The sequence below is a fragment of the Bos mutus genome, chromosome 14 (assembly GCF_027580195.1).
Source record: "Bos mutus isolate GX-2022 chromosome 14, NWIPB_WYAK_1.1, whole genome shotgun sequence".
NCBI classification, from domain to species: domain Eukaryota; kingdom Metazoa; phylum Chordata; class Mammalia; order Artiodactyla; family Bovidae; genus Bos; species Bos mutus.
Genome location: NC_091630.1, coordinates 17,659,431 through 17,679,742, shown reverse-complemented (window position 1 = coordinate 17,679,742; position 20,312 = coordinate 17,659,431). Strand labels below are relative to the sequence as shown.

The following is a 20,312-nucleotide window of genomic DNA, read 5'->3' as shown; positions in this document are numbered from 1 at the left end:
GAATGCAGAGTTCCAAAGAATAGCAAAGAGAGATAAGAAAGCCTTCCTCAGTGATCAATGCAAAGAAATAGAGGAAAACAATAGAATGGGAAAGACTAGAGATCCCTTTAAGAAAATTAGAGATACCAAGGGAATATTTCATGCAAAAATGTGCACAATAAAGGACAGAAATGGTATGGACCTAACAGAAGCAGAAGATACTAAGAAGAGGTGGCAAGAATACACAGAAGAACTATACAAAAAAGATCTTCATGACCCAGATAATCATGATGCTGTGATCACTCATCTAGAGCCAGACATCCTGGAATGTGAAGTCAAGTGGGCCTTAGAAAGCATCACTACGAACAAAGCTAGTGGAGATGATGGAATTCCATCGAACTATTTCAAATCCTGAAAGATGATGCTGTGAAAGTGCTGCACTCAATATGCCAGCAAATTTGGAAAACGCAGCAGTGGCCACAGGACTGGAAAAGGTCAGTTTTCATTCCAATCCCAAAGAAAGGCAATGCCAAAGAGTGCTCAAACTACTGCCCAGTTCCACTCATCTCACACGCTAGTAAAGTAATGCTCAAAATTCTCCAAGCCAGGCTTCAGCAATATGTGAACCATGAACTTCCAGATGTTCAAGCTGGATTTAGAAAAGGCTGAGGAACCAGAGATCAAATTGCCAACATCCGTTGGATCACAGAAAAAGCAAGAGAGTTCCAGAAAAACATCTACTTCTGGCTTTATTGACTATGCCAAAGCCTTTGACTGTGTGGATCACAACCCTAATGGCATACATTTGTTAAGGGAAAAAAAAAATGAATCTCAGATTAATTCAGTAAATTAAAGAAAAATTCAGAAGTATTCACAAGTAGGGCATACCAAGTTTAAAATCTAGATCTTTGAGGGGAAAATAAACAAAAGTTCTTGGGAGTAAGTGAGAGAAGAAATTCTAGAATTAAGCAACCTTAAGAAGAATGTCTTGCCTTTGGTTCCCTGAGATACAAATCTGGGATGTATTAGCAAAAATGGCTGGGAGTATCTCAATAAGCATAAGTATGAAATAAACACTTGGAAAGTGTTTGTTTTCTATTTGGCTTGTGCTGCATTGCATGAGGTTTCATGGTATCTGATGCTACTGTGTGAACCTTCCATAGTAAAACTTGCTGAGAATTAAAAATGCAGTGGAAAAAGTCACCCATTGCTGTCATAGCAAATGGTTGGGCTTATTACAGAAGAGTTTTCCAAATGACCCTTCTTCCTCACCTTTGTCTTTCATTTTATTTGCCTATTTTATACTTAAGGATACCTGTATCACTTTATGCTTTATAAAGACCATGCTAGTTCTAATTTTAGTTGTGGCCAGTTTGCAGTTTGATTAGCAAAGTAGTCTTTTATTCTCTTTTCTTCTTATTTTTATACAGAAACCAGATTATTGTTTATACTATTTGATAAATATTATTAAAAGATGGTGAAGAGAGTTTCTCTTTTTTGTTTTTATATAAAACAATATTATTACTAGGATTTAATCTTATTAATAAAAGGAGAGCTAAGAAGAGATAATTTTTCCAGTGAGGAGTCTAATTTTTCTTCCTCTGTGCAAACAACTCACCGATTTTGAGTGATATGTACACAGAAACAGGTAAAAACCACAATGATTTCTAGTAGGAAATGGCCATTAGTATTTTTTAATTTATTAATTTTATGGCCATTAGTATTTTTGAAATCAGTAGTTTTGTAGAAGATGATTTTGGCTACAGAGAAATTGTGTCTTATAAAAGGGCTACTGATGCACGTCAGCGACTATTGTCTGTGCAACCTGGCCTTTTTCTGCTTCCTATCATCTCTGTTTTCTTCTTTGAAGTTGTTGGAACAGCCCTACCTTGCTACCACCATCATTCCACTATCTCCAACCCAGTGTTTATTGGTAATATGCACATTTATAATACCTGAGTCGTTTGTCTCTTAATGAAGTAATGCCTTATTTTTCTCAAACAAAAGAAAATGCCTTCTCAAAGAAGTCCATTTGAGTAGAATCAGAGCTTCATAGAATATTAGACCTAGAAGAGAACTTAGAAAACTAAAAGACTATAACGGCCTTACTTTACAGTTGAGGAAATTGAAGCCATAGAGAAAAAAAAAATGGCCTTGCAGTTGTCACACAGGATACAAAGCCCTGTGTCCTATGAAACAAGACTAAATTAGCAAAATCATACTTCTAAAACAACCACCACATAAACCACGATTCTCTGTTTGATATTAGGGGAGTTATCTGTCTTTACTATACACAATAAAGCCAGGAGCTATTTTATAGAAAATGAAAATCATGGGCTCGGCATATGGTTTTGGGGTGAATGAATAAATTAATGACCATTAGTATTTCTTTGCTTATACAGAAGTTTGTTTCATTTTTTCTTTCTTAGATAATGAATTTAAGTGGTGGCTGGGGAAAGATTCTCCATGAGCAACTTGATGCAGCTGTTCTAATCGAAATTCAGAAGCATGTCCTAAATAGACTAGAAAATGTTTGGTTGCCGTTGTTTCTTGCAAGTGAACAGTTTGCGGCGCGTCAAAAGATAAAGGTATATAAGTTAATATAAACTTGGGATAGCAACTGACAGCACCTCTCAAAACATTAAATGTGCGTACCTGTTGACTCAGCTATTGTACTACTGTGGCATAGTGGTTAAGAGCTGAGAGTCACACTTCTCAAGTTTTAATCTCTACACTGCCACATATTAATTGTACAATACTACATTTTATAAACCTTAGTTTTCTCATTTGGGAAAAAATGGAGTTAATAAGAGTAATAGCTTCATAAGATTGTTATGAAGAGGAAATGATATATGTGTAGTTTCTTAGAATGGTGCCTGGCACACAGCAAACAGTCACATATTGTCTTAATATAGTTGCTATTTTTTATATTATTATTGAGTCTTCATATAAATGGACAAGGGTATACAAATGGGAATAATCAAATGAATAATGATAATTCCATACTGTGGAAAACTATGCAGATTTCCATATAAAATGAGATTATAAAAATGAGATTTCTACAAATATTGATGATGAAACATGTTATTTACTGAGTGAAACAAGCAGGATCAGAGCAATCAAACATAGAAGACAATCCCATTATATATGCTTATATCTCTATACATGTCTATGCATTTCTCTCTCCTCTCTATCTCTATTTATGTTTAAAAGCAAAGATCAAAAAAGGATCTACCTCCTGGGAATGGGTATGGGGAGTGAGAAAGATTTTTACTTTGTACAGTAGGGTTTTTGTTGTTGTTGCTTTACTTTGTTTAGTTTGTGTTTTATAAGAAGCAGGTATTGCTTTGATAATTTTAGATGTCATTATCACATCCAAAATCAGGCAAACCTGATCTTTACAAAATGAATACAAGGAGTAAAGAACATGTAATTCTGGAGTTTAGTGTGCAAAGCACATGCTATTAGTATTGACCAGGAAGGATGTTAAAAACCTGCCTTCCATATTTAATTTATCAAACACTTTGAGTCTTACTTATCTGGAAAGATCCTTAGTCTTCTGAGCACTTTAAGTTGTGGAAAACACAGTACAGCTGGAAACATGGAACTTACAGTCTAATCAAGGCTATGGGTTTTCCAGTGGTCATGGATGGATGTAAGAGTTGGACTGTGAAGAAAGCTGAGCCAAAGAATTGATGCTTTTGAACTGTGGTGTTGGAGAAGACTCTTGAGAGTCCCATGGACTGCAAGGAGATCCAGCCAGTCCATCTTAAGGGAAATGGGTCCTGGGTATTCATTGGAAGGACTGATGTTGAAGCTGAAACTCCAATACTTTGGCCACCTGATGTGAAGAGCTGACTCATTTGAAAAGACCCCGCTGCTGGGAAAGATTGAGGGCAGGAGGAGAAGGGGACGACAGAGGATGAGATGGCTGGATGGCATCACTGACTCAATGGACATGGGTTTGGGTGGACTCTGGGAGTTGGTGATGGACAGGGAGGCCTGACGTGCTGCGGTTCATGGGGTCACAAAGAGTCAGACATAACTGAGCCACTGAACTGAACTGACAGTATGGGGGAGAAGACCTGACTTGTTTTAAGCAGAAAGTTCATGGAAATAAGCTTTGGGACAATTCAGATTTCCTCATTTCCTTTCTTCAGCAAACTCTAATTGTCTATCCAAAGCCAAGTAAAAAGATATTTGGCTTACTAATCTTGTTTACCATGTTTTCTCACTATGATTACCACAGTAATATTTATTCTAATTTACAGCTCCTTCCTGATTTAGCAATTCTTTGGGTGGCCAACAGCATACACTGATTCTGGCAGCCTTAAGCAAAGACAAAGGGGAAGGGAGATCAAGAATTTGTAATAAAGTTATGCTGGAGCATCTCACACACTCAGGGGAAGAGTTGACACCCAAGCTTTATTTCTAAAGCTGGCCAGGGGCCAGGACAGCCCTGGGAACTCAGCAAAAAGACTTCTCACATCTTTTCTCCACCATGTAGGTACCAAGAGACTCAGCAGCAGTGATTCCAGTCCCTGTCTTTCTATGTCAGCTCCTGGATCTACCTGCTATTGAGGAGAGTTGCCGAGCACAGACTTGGCAAGGGTGGTTCCCCCAAATGGAAAATACTGTGAACAGGCAATAACCTTAAGAATTGTCTACTGTGTTCCCTCTCTGTATTGAGTAACTTTTGTACTTTTTTTTTTTTTAGTCCAGCCTGATTCTTTCTATTACAATTTTTACAGTGTTGTGTTGGTTTTTGCCATACAAGAACACAGATCAGCCAGAATTATACATACCTGCCCTCCCTTCCTAGCCTCCCTCCCCTCCTGCCATCCCGTCCCTCCCAGTCATCACAGAGCCCCAGATTCTCACCAGCTATCCATTAGTTGTGGCTGGAGAATAGCACAAAAATCTGGGAAGTCTTAATTATCTTTCCAGCTTCAGTTTCCATGTGACTCAAAGTTGTCTACCTTTGGGGCAGTACATTCAGGTATCATTATCTCCATTTTGCAGATGAGGAAACTTCAGAGAATTTGAGTGACTTGCCCAAGGACCTGGGCAGGGCTTCCATTTCTAAGTCTTAATCCTCTTTCTCCTGTTTTCTCTCTTATCCACACTGACCTTTAAAAACAAATATTTTTGATTGCATCAGGTCTTGGTTGTGACATGCAGAATCTTTTGTTGTAGTATGGGCTCAGTAGTTACAGTAGCATGCAGGGTTAGTTGCCCCATGGCATGTGGGATCCTAGTTCCCCAACCAAGGACCAAACCCATGTCCCCTGCATTCAAAGGCGGATTCTTAACCATTGGACCACCCACCAGAGAAGTCCCCCACACTGACCTTTACTGCATTTTTTAAAGCTGTTGAATCAGTGACTTCAACACTGTGGACATTCTGAATAACTGGATAAAATCATTGGTTTTGCTTCTAGGTACAGATAAAAGACATAGCTGAAGAGCTTTTACTACAAAAGCGTGAAAGGAAAATTGGAGTCTGGAAGGCAAGTAGTATTTGTTATATTCTTCCTTTTTTAAGTTCCAACTGTCAAAGTATTTTTCTTCCCCTTCCTATACAAAGATCTTCATTGTAGATAATGCTTTCTAAACCAGCAGATGCTGACACTATTCTTAACTGGCTGAAGGACTCTCAGGTAAAGTGTAATTCTACTAGAGCCCTCTTCTTAAAGATTTCCTTGACCTGCTCAACTCTGAAAGTGTGTGATTGGATTTTAAATATATATTTTTAGTTATTTTGCTTGTGATGGATTTATTGAGACAGGCTGTTTTTCCAGCATGTGGTAGCTTATTTATTACTGGGAGTAGATTACACAAAAAGAATGAGGAGTATGCAGCGGAATCAGTAACTTAAATTATCTTACATTATCCTCTTCATTTAGAAGTACATTTTAACTTTAAAAGAATTAAGATAACTGTCATTTTAGTGATTATTTAAACCACTATAATATGATACCTTCTTAGAAATTGCCTATTTTTCTTCTTAACAAGAATGATAAACACAGTCTTCTTTTTGAGCCTACAAATTTATTTGTATTCATCCTTCTGTAGGTCTTGATAAAATGTCAAACTAGACCCAGGTGACCTTCTACAATCTAGCAAAGATAAAATCTGTTAGACTACTAGAGGAGTATATGTATCAGTTAGGATGTTTTTTTTCTGTGTTTTCTTCTCAAAAGGAAATAGTCTTATATTTGTCCCTTTTATATATTTTTCAAAATGCTAAATAGAATGGGCTTATATTTCATATTATTGTGCATTATATATTATGTTATTTTCTGTTTAGTTAAATTATGGGTTTTAGTTAAATTACTAAGTTTTAGTATCTTAAGAAGCAGGTCTTAAAACATTATTTGTTGAGTGGGTTTTAAATAAACATCCCAGTCTAATACATAGTTGTTCCTATTTATAGGGCTATAATTTTAATATGGACCATCTGGTAAGGGTCTTAACTTTTTGTCCTTGAAACTCCACATGTGGCTCACTAAAATTGTGATAGACATCTATTCACTTTATCTGCGATGAAGGCACCACCATTCATCTCGACTGCCTGGAGCTGCGTTCACTTTGCAGTTTCCACCTCAGCAGTCACCCTCAAAGTCTTTCTCTGTAAAGCCCCTACTCCCCCAGGCAAAATTAGTTACTCCTTCCTTTGTGTTCCCATAGACTTTTTACATAGCTCTCTTAAACACTTTTATCGTTGGTCACATATGATTTGTTTCAAGAAACGTAGCTTACGCATTGTCAGTAACGGATATTTATTATGTATAATGGATATTTGTCATTGATTTTACTATAATTCCTAAGTTCATCCAAAAAATTGCCTTTAGAATGATGCTTCCTGGCATGGTTGTAGGCTAACCTCAGATTTTGGGAACTTCAATAAATTTATCAAATGTAAAAAAATCTATTCAGTAAATTGAATAAAACCTATTATGTTTTTTAATCTGAGAGGGTAAAGAGGGGGTGAATATGTGACCTAAAATGGTCAAGGTAAAAAAAGTAGACATAATAGGAGTTCCCTGGTAGTCTAGCAGTTAAGTATCCACCTGCCAACACAGAGGACTCAGGTTTGATCCCTGGTCCGGAGAGATTACACATGTTGTGGGCGACTAACCCCCTGTGCCAGGACTGCTGAGCCTGCACACCCTAGAGCCCATGCTCCACAAGAGAAACCACTGCAGTGAGACGCCATCGCACCGTAACTGGAGAGGAGCCCCGCTCACAGCAACTAAGACCCAGCACAGCCAGAAGGAAATAAAGAAAGAAAAGTATATCAAGAAAAGCAGACATCATATGCTTCAAAACTGAGAAGATATAAAATAAGTAATGCCTTTATAAAAGTAATGCCTTTGTAGTAAAATAGTATGTCTTTTCTGTTGTGTAAAGTGAATCCTGGGTCAGAGAAAGTTTATCATCAAAAATATGCATTAATAGTTTCATTTCTTCTTGTTATTAATTATTAATAGTAACTTATTATTAAAATAATATAAAGATGCCCCACCTAAAAACTTGGTCTTTTGGGAATTCCCTGGTAGTCCAGTGGTGAGGACTCAGGGCTTTCATGGCTCTGCCCCAGGTTTGATCCCTAGTTAGGAAACTAAGATCCCACAAGCCCACAGCCAGAATCCAAAGCCAAAAACAAAGACAAAAAACCCCCATTATCTTTCTAGGATAGAATTATAGTGAAGCTCCACAGTAAATTTCCTATTTAAATTATAATAGGATTAATTGGTAATTTTTCCGACAATTTTTTAAAAAATATCTTAAATGTTAAACTGCTTTTACTTTTTGAAAGTCAGGAAAATTATATATTAATATATAACATCTAGTATACATAATTATAAAATAATATATAATCATAACATCGTGATTACTTTGTTGTGTTTAAGCACAGAATTCATACTATATACCCAAATGTAGTTTTTCACCATCTCTCAAACTCTAATGATTATTAACATTCTCAGTCCTCTGTAATATAATCATATGTTCTAAGTCATCCAATCATTTCATTTTCTCCCCATCTCTTAAAAAAGTGATGCCATAAAAATATAAAGGAGACAAAAGGGAGAAGAAAAGAGAGGGGAATTTGCCAAATTCTCTTTATTCATGCTATAAATTTCAACAGCCCAAAACAAAGGAGATAGAAGTTGGTAATTTTTAGCCTAATAAATGATTTTATTATTAATTTTTAGAACACAGCTAATTTTATGTATTCTCTGATTTGGACAGCCTGTGGAGAGTAAGTGGATATCTTCGTCTTGTGAAATCATTGCTTTCCGTAAAGCTTTATTGAATCCAGTTACTGCAAGACAATTTCAACGCTTTGTGGCTCTAAAAGGAGATTTATTGGAAAATGGGGTGCTCTTTTGGCAAGAAGTACAAAAATATAAGGTATTGTATTAGAAGCTGGAGAAAACCACCTCTTTTAAAGGAGGAAGTGCATTAACATATCAGATTCCTAACTATATGGACAAGATTTGTATCCTGACTTGATGTCTTCATCAGTTAGTTCAGTTCAGTTCAGTGGTGTCCGACTCTTTGCGACCCCATGAATCGCAGCATGCCAGGCCTCCCTGTCTATCACCAACTCCCGGAGTTCACCCAGACTCACATCCATCGAGTCAGTGATGCCATCCAGCCATCTCATCCTCTGTTGTCCCCTTCTCCTCCTGCCCCCAATCCCTCCCAGCATCAGAGTCTTTTCCAATGAGTCAGCTCTTCACATGAGGTGGCCAAAGTACTGGAGTTTCAGCTTTAGCATCATTGCCTCCAAAGAAATCCCAGGGCTGATCTGCTTCAGAATGGACTGGTTGGATCTCCTTGCAGTTCAAGGGACTCTCAAGAGTCTTCTCCAACACCACAGTTCAAAAGCATCAATTCTTCAGTGCTCAGCTTTCTTCACAGTCCAACTCTCACATCCATACATGACCACAGGAAAAACCATAGCCTTGACTAGATGGACCTTTGTTGGCAAAGTAACGTCTCAATATGTAAATACTGAGGTATTTATTGTCTGTATTAGATGTATTTATTATTGTATAGTGAAGAGTAAGAGTTAGCCTTGAAATGATGGTATTAGATTTTTCAGGGTTTCACATATATTATGTTCTAATGAGAATCTTCCTGAAAAGTTTTAACTATGTTTTTGCATATTACTTATCTATAAATGTACATTTTTTTCCTGAAGATACTCATATTCAGCACTTTAACCAAGGCTTCTTTACAAAAATTCCTCCTAACCATATTTGCAGCAATAGTGTTCAAAGATAATGGATTACAGAGAAATAAACCATCAGAAATGAAAGAGGCTTCTCTATCAGAATGGCCAAATTCTTAACAAAATAAGTGAAAGAGCAAGCTGTTAGCTATCAAAGCAGTTTATTATCAGGTTTAATTATTTGATGGAATCTCTGCATTGAAGAGAAGGAAAGGACTCTCTAGGTTATATAACCTAGATTTGAAAACAGGAATGTTGTCTCGAAATACATAAGAGTAGACATCCCTGCTCCCAAGGTAAGCAGGCTCATTACCTTGCCATCAGCCTGTTTAATCCCATTTTTATAAAAGTAGGGAGTAAAAATAAAACTGGAATTCAAGACAATAAGGCTTTCAGTTGAACTATGATCTAAGCACGGATTGCAGTGTGTGGTAAGTCGCTTTAGTTGTGTCTGATTCTGTGCAACCCTGTGGACTGTAGCCCACCAGGCTGCTCTGGCCGTGGGATTCTCCAGGCAAGAATACTGGAGTGGGTTGCTATTCCCTTCTCCAGGCAGGGATTATGCGACACTAATACTCTGCATCATGTTTATTCTATATAGTTAGTAGTTGCTCAATACCATTTTGCTTTCAGACTTTCTCCAGCATTCCATGAACTGTTTTCTACTCTTTTCGGTTATCCACAGTTTTTGTACCTTTCTCAACACAAAAATTTCTCCAAGGGAAAAAAAAAAAAAGTATTTTGAGATATAAGTTCTTTCAAAATCTATCACAAGATAAATAATATTAAAATAATTTTTTTGAAAATTAAAAAGGGGGTAGATTCTGTTTTCCAGAACAGGAAATTATTATGGTCTTTAAGCTAAAATGAATATGAGTAGGCCCAACCCTGTTACGACAAAAGGTAAGGAGATAAGCTGTGCAAAATAAGCATTTAAAAAAAACAGAGACTCATACATAGTCAACCCTTTGTGACTGTCACTCCTCCAAAGCTGCCCTTGGTCTTCATTTAAATATCTTTTCTGTGGTGTAGAATGGGGGACATGTAATCCTATATAGTTATTAAAAATCATGCTATTGAAGTGAATGTGTTTATTCAGTAAGTATTTACTAAATGCTAGATTGCAGAAATAAAAAAAATGGATATAATATATTGTCTTCCCTCGAGGAGGGGAATCATCCATGAAATATGATGGAATAACGTTGATTATAATCCATATTCTAACTGGTTATAATTCTGATACAGTGGAGGGGATGATTCAGGGATGGTGGTAGGTCAGGGAGGTCTCAGCAGAAGTGATGATTCTTACAGAGAACTCTACTCAGTCCTCTGTAACGATTTATGTAGGAAAAGAATCTTTAAAAAAAAGTGGTTATATGTATATGTATAACTGATTCACTTTGCTGTACTCCTGAAACTAATATAACATTGTAAATCAACTCTACTCCCAAGAAAAATTTTTCAAAAAAAGAAGTGATGATACTTGAATTAGGTCTTGAGGAAGTTTGCCAGAAAGAAACCTAGCAAGTCTTAACTGAGCTCATTTTTATATGGCTTACTCATACTAAGTGTTTATGTCTGTCAGAGATTATCTTAATGCTTTTCACGTGATAACTACCTTATCCTTTATAAGAATCCTAGGTCAAAGCTGTTAATTCTCACCATTCTACAGATGAAGAAACTAAGGCACAGAAAAGTTAAACTTCTGCGCCTCATACAGCTAACTAAGTAGTAGAGCTGGAATTTGAGCCAAGACATTCTATTGCTAAAGCTTGTGGCCTTAACCACTAAGTTATACTCCCTCCCAGGGACGATTGTAATAATATGCAAAGGGGTGGCTCCTATGATCTTAATCAGAGATAGTTCTGAATTGTGAAAAGCTGGAAAGAACTATGATGTTGAACAGCAGGACATTGCTTACTTTAATTACAATACATCTATGCATGAGAATACTCTGAAGGCATTACAAATTTGCTGTTGGAAGATTAATCAGTGATGGGAAAAATATCTTCATCTTACTGATTTTTTAAAACCTAGCTACTAGAAAGCAGTATGATTTAATATAAAGTGTGTGTGTGTGTGTATATATATCCCCAAAGAGAAAAGACTGGAAGGATATATACATCCAGCAAACACTTGCTGAGCATCTACCAAGGGCCAGGCTAAAACCTGTGATCAAGCCTTTCCTCTCAGGGCTTGCAGTGTTAGAGGAGGGACAGACAAGTGACGGAGCGGGTGGTTAAGCGATTGTGAGCAGTGCAACGGCTGGGAGACGCACGGGTGCAGTGAAGTCCCTGAGCTGGCCACCACCTAGACCGAGGCAGACACGGAACGTTTATTAGAGGACAGTACAGTTGACCCTTGAACAGCAAGGGTTTGAACTGCGAGGTCCACTTATATCTGAGTTTTTTTCAACAAATTCAGACTACAGTACTTCACAGTCCACTGTTGTTTGAATCCACAGGTGTGGAAACACAGATACAGATGGCCAACTGTAAAGTTATGCGTGGATTTTCAATTGCAAGGGCGGGGTTGGTGCCCTAACCACCCGCCACCCCCGGCCCGTGTTCAAGGGTCGACTGTGTGCTTAAACTGAGACCTTAACAATAAGTAAAAGTGAACTCAGCTAATGGTAGAGTAGGGCATAAAAACCAGAAAAAATACCAGGTTGGATTCTGTCTAAATTCTGACTCTACACTCTCAAAATTAACATTGTATAATTTCACAAATTTGTTTTTATTTCACAATCCTTATATTTCCATAATAATTAAAAAACAGGATCATTGTAAAGCAACTATACTCCAATACAAATTAATTTAAAAAATAATAATTAACTCAGCTCACCAAATATATGATAATTTCACTAGTAACAGCAAAAAATTTAATTTGGGGTAACATAGCAAGCATGTGTTATAAATAGGCATTTTCTGAGGGAATACTAAATTGCATCAAAATGCTAACTGTTGTCTCAGTGTAACATTTATATCAAGATTTTTCACATATAATTTATGCCAAACTTATAACTTATTTATGTAATGTTTTATATGGCAAACACCAGAAATTTTCTTTAACTGTCCTTAAGACCGTTATTATAATGCCTGTCATACAGTGAGCACTTAATAAATGCTGGCTAATTTCTGGCCTAGAATTACAAGTTTCCAAACTTTTGTGTTTTCTAGTGATTTAGAGAACAATATCTTTAGCAAAGAAACGTCATAATTCAAGCTCAGCTACCCTCTTTGTCTTAAAAAGTGATAGCCTTACATCTCTGACATAAAACTGGGTCTTTTATCATTACATATATCATTACTATATTTAAATTCTTTAGCTATAAAGATGATAATGTAATAGGTTATCTGAAAAAATATAGATACTGAGATACATAATAATACACCTATTAAATACAGCATTCCCATTAATATACTAGCATTTTTGAGTCTAAATCACCTTGGCATAGAAGCAGTTATGGTGGAAAAAGCTTTTGCATCCACTTGTAACTTGAGTTAGGTGCTTGTTCTCCATTGTGCCACTTACTTAGCTATCTCAGATTGGAATCATGTGTTTTCATGCTTCTCATCCTGTAGATATTGAGCCTTTAAAGGACAGGTACTGTGTCTTGGGGCTCACCTCAAGGTCTGGCATATTGCAGGTACTTAATATGAATTTGTTAAATGAGTCAAAGCAGACACTAAAGCTGCTTCTTTGGCAGGAGAAGAAGCAACCAGGATTAAAATGAAATCTGTGTTTACTTAAGGTATATGTGTCAAAGTCTTAGGTTCCTTTAAAAGGCAAAGATTGACCGAATGAGTCAATGAACATGACGCACAAAGACATGAAGACACAGGCTAGGAGCAAAAAAGAAAAACAGTCTTAGGTTCTTCAAATCCAAGAAAAATGAAATCTCTGATTTTTAAGATAGTCTTGACATGTCCCAGTACTCTCTTGACCTGAAGTTACAATTATATTAACTTAAAGACATATTGATGTATTCTGTAAAGTGTTCTATTAATGCATAGAGTCGGACACGACCGAGCGACTTCACTTCACTTATAAAGTGTTCTATTAATGCATTAATCACGTATTGATCTATCTTTCCTCCTTGTTTAGGACTTGTGCCATTCTCATTGTGATGAGTCTATCATACACAAGAAGATTATGACTATTATCAACTGCTTTATTAATTCCAGCATCCCCCCAGCTTTACAAATTGACATTCCAGTAGAGCAAGCCCAGAAGATTATTGAACACAGGAAGGAGTTGGGACCATATGTATTCAGAGAGGCACAGGTAAGAAATCAGGGCATGTAGTAAGCATACTTTAAAATAGATTAGTAGTCTAGATATTCTTTTAAAGTTTTTGTATTATTCATATTTGGCAAGGTTTGAATCCTCCTAATCCTGGGATTTATTCTATTTAATTAGAAAAACGTTGCCAATGCCACATAACATAGAAACTAGTAACTTGCTATTTTGCTGATGGTAATATACAGCAAGTACAATTTTTAAAATTCTATATACTTTGACTTTGCATGGTTATCATTTTATTTCTAATTTATAAATCCCCAACTAATCTCTCCTTCCTTTCCCACCGTTCATATTTCCTTTTAAAATATCTGCTACCACAAGAAATGTGTAAATTATGTGTGTCCCAAGATTTGTGTATTTTTAAAAGTTGGAATATTCACATAGCTCATAAAGTAAGTGAGAGGAGATTTAAGTACCCAACCAACATAAAGTACACAAGCTCATGAAAGGAAAATCATGCCTGTTAACCTGCTCAAGTTACTTCTCTTTAAGATAAATAATAGAAAACAGTGATTTGCTGAACATAGTTTATTTGCATTTTGAAAAGCCTTTTAGTGATGTTGTTCCTGAAAAATGATTAAGAAAAATAAATTATAATAGGGGTAATAGGGAAGGCCCTGTCATGATTTAAGTGATATGAAACAGAGATTTAGGGTATGAATGCCCTTGAGCATGGAAAAAGACCATTATTCCTTAACATTTTCATTTGCAAGCTAGCTGTGTTCTAAGTCCTAAAAGGAACCGAAAGCAGACTCACCATCCAAATTATGCATTAAAATAGGGAAAAATATAGACAAATGATTGACGATCTGCTAGGGAGAAACAGAAAACATGGTGTCAGAATTGTAGCATCTGTTAATGAGAAGATCACTTAGCCTAGCCCGGTCTCTTGATGGCCAGGCCAAGGCTTGCCCATCCAGATCACAGCCTCGAGGCTGACGGTGAGCGTCTTGAGCTGCTTATGTTGGTTGGTTCCGCCACACTGTCCAGGGAGTGCAGCCAGGGAACTTTACTGGAGTCCTTTAGTTTATGCCTCTGTCTCATTCCCCAAAACAAAGTCCCAGATGTATCTTAAATATAATCTTTAGGGTATCAGAGAACAAGAGAATATTTAGGGGCCTCACCTCACCAGGTCTATTGTTTCCGTGTTCCCTAAGGAAGCTCAGAGAAGGACATACCTCCTACCCAGGTGTGCAAGCCAGAGATCTGGTTGCACCTTCATGTCTTCTCTCTCCTTTGTTCCCTGACCTTCGGTGATCTTCAGTCACTAACATGTATCCATTTGTCTCCTTCTCTGTTACTCTATCTACTTTTCTCCAACTCCATGCCACTACCTCAGTTTATGTCTGCAGTGTCTCACATTGATTACCAAAATTCCCTGCCCCTAGACTCTCTCGAAACCATTTAACTTACTGCAGATGGAGCCATCTTTTTCAAAATGTGTATTTGATCATGTCACTTCTCTGCTCTCAATTTCAGCTACTCCCATTGTCCTCAGACTGGAGACTATATTCCTTCATCGATATCTCTCTAAGCAGATACCTTTCCACTCACTGCCATCTATCTCTGTCTTACTGAAATATTAGATTTTTCACTTTTATTTGTTTGTTTATTTTGGCTGCACAGCATGTGGGATCTTCATTCCCTGACCAGGGATTGAACTTGCATCCCTGCATTGATTTTATTTTATTTTTTGCTTTATTTTGGCCACACAGCATTCAGGATCTTAGTTCCCCAGTCAGGGATCAAATTTATGCCCCCTACAGTGGAAGTGTGGTGTCTTAATCACGGACCACCAGGGAAGGCCCACTGAAATACTTGTACTTCCATAGAAAGGCAATAGTACCCCACTCCAGTACTCTTGCCTGGAAAATCCCATGGATGACGGAGCCCAGTAGGCTGCAGTCCATGGGGTCGCTAAGGGTGGGACATGATTGACTGACTTCACTTTCACTTTTCACTTTGACGCACTGGAGAAGGAAATGGCAACCCACTCCAGTGTTCTTGCCTGGAGAATCCCAGGGATGGGGAAGCTTGATGGGCTGCCGTCTATGGGGTTGCACAGAGTCAAACACGACTGAAGCGACTTAGCAGTAGCAACAGCAGGCATTTCACCGGAGAGGGCAATGGCAACCCACTCCAGTACTCTTGCCAGGAGAATCCCGTGGACAGAGGAGCCTGGTAGGCTACAGTCCATGGGGTCGCTAAGAGTTGGACATGATTGACGTGACTTAGCAGCAGCAGCAGCAGCAGAGAAGCCTTACTTTCTTCCCTCCAGAGCTTTTCACAGTCTCATCTTCTCTCCTTTATGCTTCTGTGATATCCTGTGTTTGTTCCTGTTGGAACACTTATCATACAAATTTGAAAATAGCTGTTCTCATGCTTGACTTTCCCACTGGACTGTAAGGTCTTTAAGAATAGGGACTGTTTCTTATTTGCTGCTGTGGCCTGCATGCCTAGCACAGAATAGACACTATCATTTTTGAAAACATGAATGAATGATGTGAGATCAAACATGAGAGAAATAGCTCAAATTGGCAATAGAGCAACGTTGCGTAAAAGGACTGAAGAGTAAATAAAAGCTGTTGCCTCTTTTAGTATTGCTTTCACTTGTAACATCTCTTTCCCCCACCTGCATTCCTAATAGCTTAGAAGTTTTTGTCACTCAGCCATATTTTCACTGACACTCTTCACTCATGCTGCAGCCATTGCCCATCCACTGGCAATGTGGGAAATAGCTCCATATTTATTAAAAAATTTTCTAACAGTCTGGTTGTCTTTTAAGGTTCTGGAGGTACAGGGCAATTTTCATGAATAACATGAATGTTATTAACTGCAAATTTTAGAAATAGAGCATTTGTTTTTCAGCCACCCTGTTCTGCACACAGAATCTTAGTTTCCCGACCAGGGATCAAACCCATACCCCCTGCACTGGAAATGTGGACCCCTAACCACTGAACTTCCAAGGGATTCCCAGAAATAGAGAGATTTTATGTCTGCCTTGAAATATTGTGCCCTAATAGGGTAACTTTTACTGGGAAGCCTTCTAGGTGACAAATACATTTGAGAGCTGGAAATGACTCAGGTTTTGGAGAGAGAACTGAGAAGTAGGGTCAATAGTTGGTAAATGGAGGTGGAAGAGGAGTGTTTAAGTTTAAGAAATTCATATAAAAACTACCGTGATCCTTTAACATTGGAGCAGGGGATTACTTAAAGCATGGCGTGCATGCTATGTTGCTTCAGTCATATCCGATTCTTTGTGACCCTATGGACCGTAGCCTGCCAAGGAATTCTCCAGGCAAGAATACTGGAATGGATTGCCATTTCCTCTTCTAGGGGATCTTCCAGACCCAGGGATCGAACCTGAGGCTCTTATGTCTCCTGTTTTAGCAGGAGGGTTCTTTACCATTAATGCTACCTGGAAAGCCCCAAAATCCATGGTAGATAAATTGAAATGAAAACTTTTTTAAAGCCTACACTTCGTCAAATAAAGTATCTTTAGCTTTTGTGTTCACAATCCCAAGAGGCTATAGAATTCAGTGACAAGATGGTATCGTAAAGGGAGTAAATAATTATAGAATTACTAATGATATTCATGTACAGAAAGGAGTGATGAAATGTATCATGATGTTCAGGACTCTGTTGATCACTGCAGCATTTACTTTCTAAAAACTGCACTTTCCTGCTGAAAAGTTGGCTTAGAGCCTAATGGGATGGTTCATTTTTCTCCAGGGCATTAGGTAAAGTCCATTCCCAGCAACAAGATGTTGGACTTGATCTGATGTGGCAAGTCCTACCTTCTTGGAAGTAACGTATGCCTCTGGAACTAATGGAAAAACTTGGCATGAAAATTTGAGCAACAATTCTTATCTCTATAAATATCACAATTAATCACTTAATGTAGAGTATCCTCATAGAAAGCATTTGTCCAGGATACCACTCTGCTTTTTAAATGTTACTTTTCTTGCTCTCACATAAAAGAGATTGTATCATTTAAAAGTTACTCAAGATTTATTCTTAGATCTGCAGCTTTGTTTAAGAGCTTTTCCAGAGGCAAAATGGTATTTCCTTTCTCTAAAAGAAGGGAAAGGAGGGGTGGAGAGGAGTCCCCCTTGATGAACTGAATATTTGGAATACTTGCATAAAACAGCCGAGTGTGTGGCAGATCTACTGGTATAAGTTTTAAAAGAAAACATATATTTCTTATTTAAAAAGACCTAATGGATTCTTTATTAATACAATCAATTGGTTAGGGAAACATAAAGTATAAAGTGACTTTTAACTGTATTTAAGTGTATGTTTTTTTAAAAGAAAGACTTCTCGTTGGTAGTAAAAAAACATTGATGATAAGCATGTGCCAAGCTAAACTATACCAAGATGTCTGGAGACAATAAGTTGGAGGAAACATGCTGTATATTAAAGATAGAATAGTTAATCCATTATTATGGTGAATTAGAGTTAAAATTGGTACATTTGTATAAAATTGTAATCTGAGACATACTTTGTTTTTTATACAGATGACAATTTTTGGAGTTCTGTTTAAATTTTGGCCTCAGTTCTGTGAGTTTAGGAAGAACTTAACTGATGAAAAAATTATGAGTGTTTTGGAGAGAAGACAAGAATATAGTAAGCAGAAAAAGAAAATGGCAGTCATAGAAGATGAAAAATTTGTAAAGGTGAGACAAGAATCATTTGGGGTTTAATCAGACTTTTTAAAAGCTATGTGATATTGTTATTGAGTCCAAGCTCTCTCTGCTCGCCACACGAAAGGCCAATGAATCTGAGGGGTTGAGGCAAGGAAGAGACATTAATCAGGGAGCCAGCTGACCCAGAAGATGGCAGACTAGTGCCTCAAAATAACCATCTTATTGAGGTCTGGATGCCAGATTTTTATAGATCAGAGACGGGGGAGACGAGGAAGCAAAATAAAAAAGGCCATTAATCTTGCAAACATCTCCTACAGTGGCAAGCCTCGGGCAGGGGATGTGTTAATTTCTTCTTTCCTGCCGCCTACAGGTGGACAGGGTTCTGAACCCAAAGCACTTTAACAGTTAGGCAGAGGGGCAGGATTCTCTGAGGCAGTCCATTCTGTATGATTATAATAACAAAAGCAACGAAAAGCAAGTCAAAGAAGTGGTTCCAATGTGGACTCAGAATTGGTTTCTTCTCTGCAAATGCTGTGTGTACATTTGTAGAATTTGGGATGAGCAAAAATACAGAGAAGTTATAAAGTATGGATTTTAGTGACTTTTAAGCCTTCAGTCAGAAGTTTCAGACTTGTTTTGAAGTTAAAAAAATTATCTCAAAAATCATCTCATCTATGTACCTCTCTTGGAGAGCACTTTATATTTGTCTTACGAGTAAGTTTTTGCATCTGTCTTTCTCACTGAACTGAGATCCTCAAAGATACCATCTGTCTTATTAAATACTTCCACCACTATCCAGCACATGTTCAATTATTAATCATTATTTACCAAATAAATCTGGGAATGAATGAGATAGTATTATGCACTTGGGACAGCATTTTCAATATTAAAATTAGAGAATGATACACTGACTGTGAAACTTATGAGTCGTAAGTTGCCCAGGCTGCCTCTTTGTCTGTCCGTTATCAATTTATCTCTCTTTATCTATTTTTTTACTTGAGAAGGGGTAACAAATAACATATTTCATCTTATTTGTAAGCTTTACCCCTATTCTCTTTTTTAAAAGAAATTTAAAATATATCTAAAGATATAAAAGTAATGTAATTATAACCCCCATGTTTCCCCAGGTCAATATAAACACTGTTAACATATTTTACATTAGTTTTTCATTTTTCCTTTGTAAGTGAAATAGTGCAGAACACTGTACCTCTTAACCCCAGTCCTGAGTTCTTTTTTATTTTTAATGCATGATTTTATTTATTTACTTATTTGGCCGTGCTGGGTCTTCGATGCTACATGGACTTCCCTCTAGTCACGGTGCGGTGGCTCTCTCATTGTGGCTCCCAGGTTCTAGAGCACAGGCTCAGTAGTTGTGGCGCACGGGCTCCGTTGCTCCGCAGTATGTCAGACCTTCCTGGATCAGGAATCAAACCCATGTCACCTGCACGGCAGGTGGATTCTTTACCACTGAGCCACCAGGAAAGCCCCCAACCCTGAGTTCTATTACCCTCCCCACTTCCAAGAGCAACCATTAAGTTTTGGATATGTTCTCAACAACTCCTTTTTAAGATAATGTTTTATATGGGTATATGGATTCATAAATGATACAGAGGACTATTTTGTATGTACTTTAACTTACATAAATAGTGCCATATTTTATTAGTCTGCTCAGGCTACCATACCAAAATATTACAGACTAGATGGCTTAAACAACAGAAATTAACTTTCTCATAGTTCAGGAGACTACAAGTCCCAGCTCAAGGTGCCAGCTAATAAGACTCTTGGTGAGACCTCTCCTGCATGCACAAGGCCCCCTTCTTGTTGTGTCCTCACAAGTTGGGGAGAGAAAGAAGCTCTCATCCTTTCTCTTCTCGTAAAACCACAATTCCTTTGGATTATGACCCTACCCTTATGACCTCATTTAACCCTACTGCTGCTGCTGCTAAGTTGCTTGAGTTGTGTCTGACTCTGTGTGACCCCATAGACGGCAGCCCACTAGGCTCCCCCGTCCCTGGGATTCTCCAGGCAAGAACACTAGAGTGGGTTGCCATTTCCTTCTCCCATTTAACCCTAAATACCTCTTAAAGGACACCTTTATTTGGTGTTAGCTCTAGAAGGTCTTGTAGATCTTCACAGAA

The 20,312-nt window shown here is 37.7% G+C and overlaps 1 protein-coding gene across 3 annotated transcripts in view; it reads left to right on the top strand.

Annotated features, from left to right (window-relative positions):
• Positions 1 to 20,312, top strand: part of RGS22 (regulator of G protein signaling 22) — a 145,452-nt gene that overhangs the window by 103,226 nt on the left and 21,914 nt on the right. For all 3 annotated transcript variants that reach the window (XM_070383040.1, XM_070383039.1, XM_070383041.1), the window contains 5 exons: positions 2,409 to 2,567; positions 5,421 to 5,489; positions 8,236 to 8,397; positions 13,331 to 13,510; positions 18,046 to 18,204. In XM_070383040.1, coding sequence (XP_070239141.1) covers positions 2,409 to 2,567; positions 5,421 to 5,489; positions 8,236 to 8,397; positions 13,331 to 13,510; positions 18,046 to 18,204 — 729 coding nt within the window. The remainder of the gene's footprint in view (positions 1 to 2,408; positions 2,568 to 5,420; positions 5,490 to 8,235; positions 8,398 to 13,330; positions 13,511 to 18,045; positions 18,205 to 20,312) is intronic.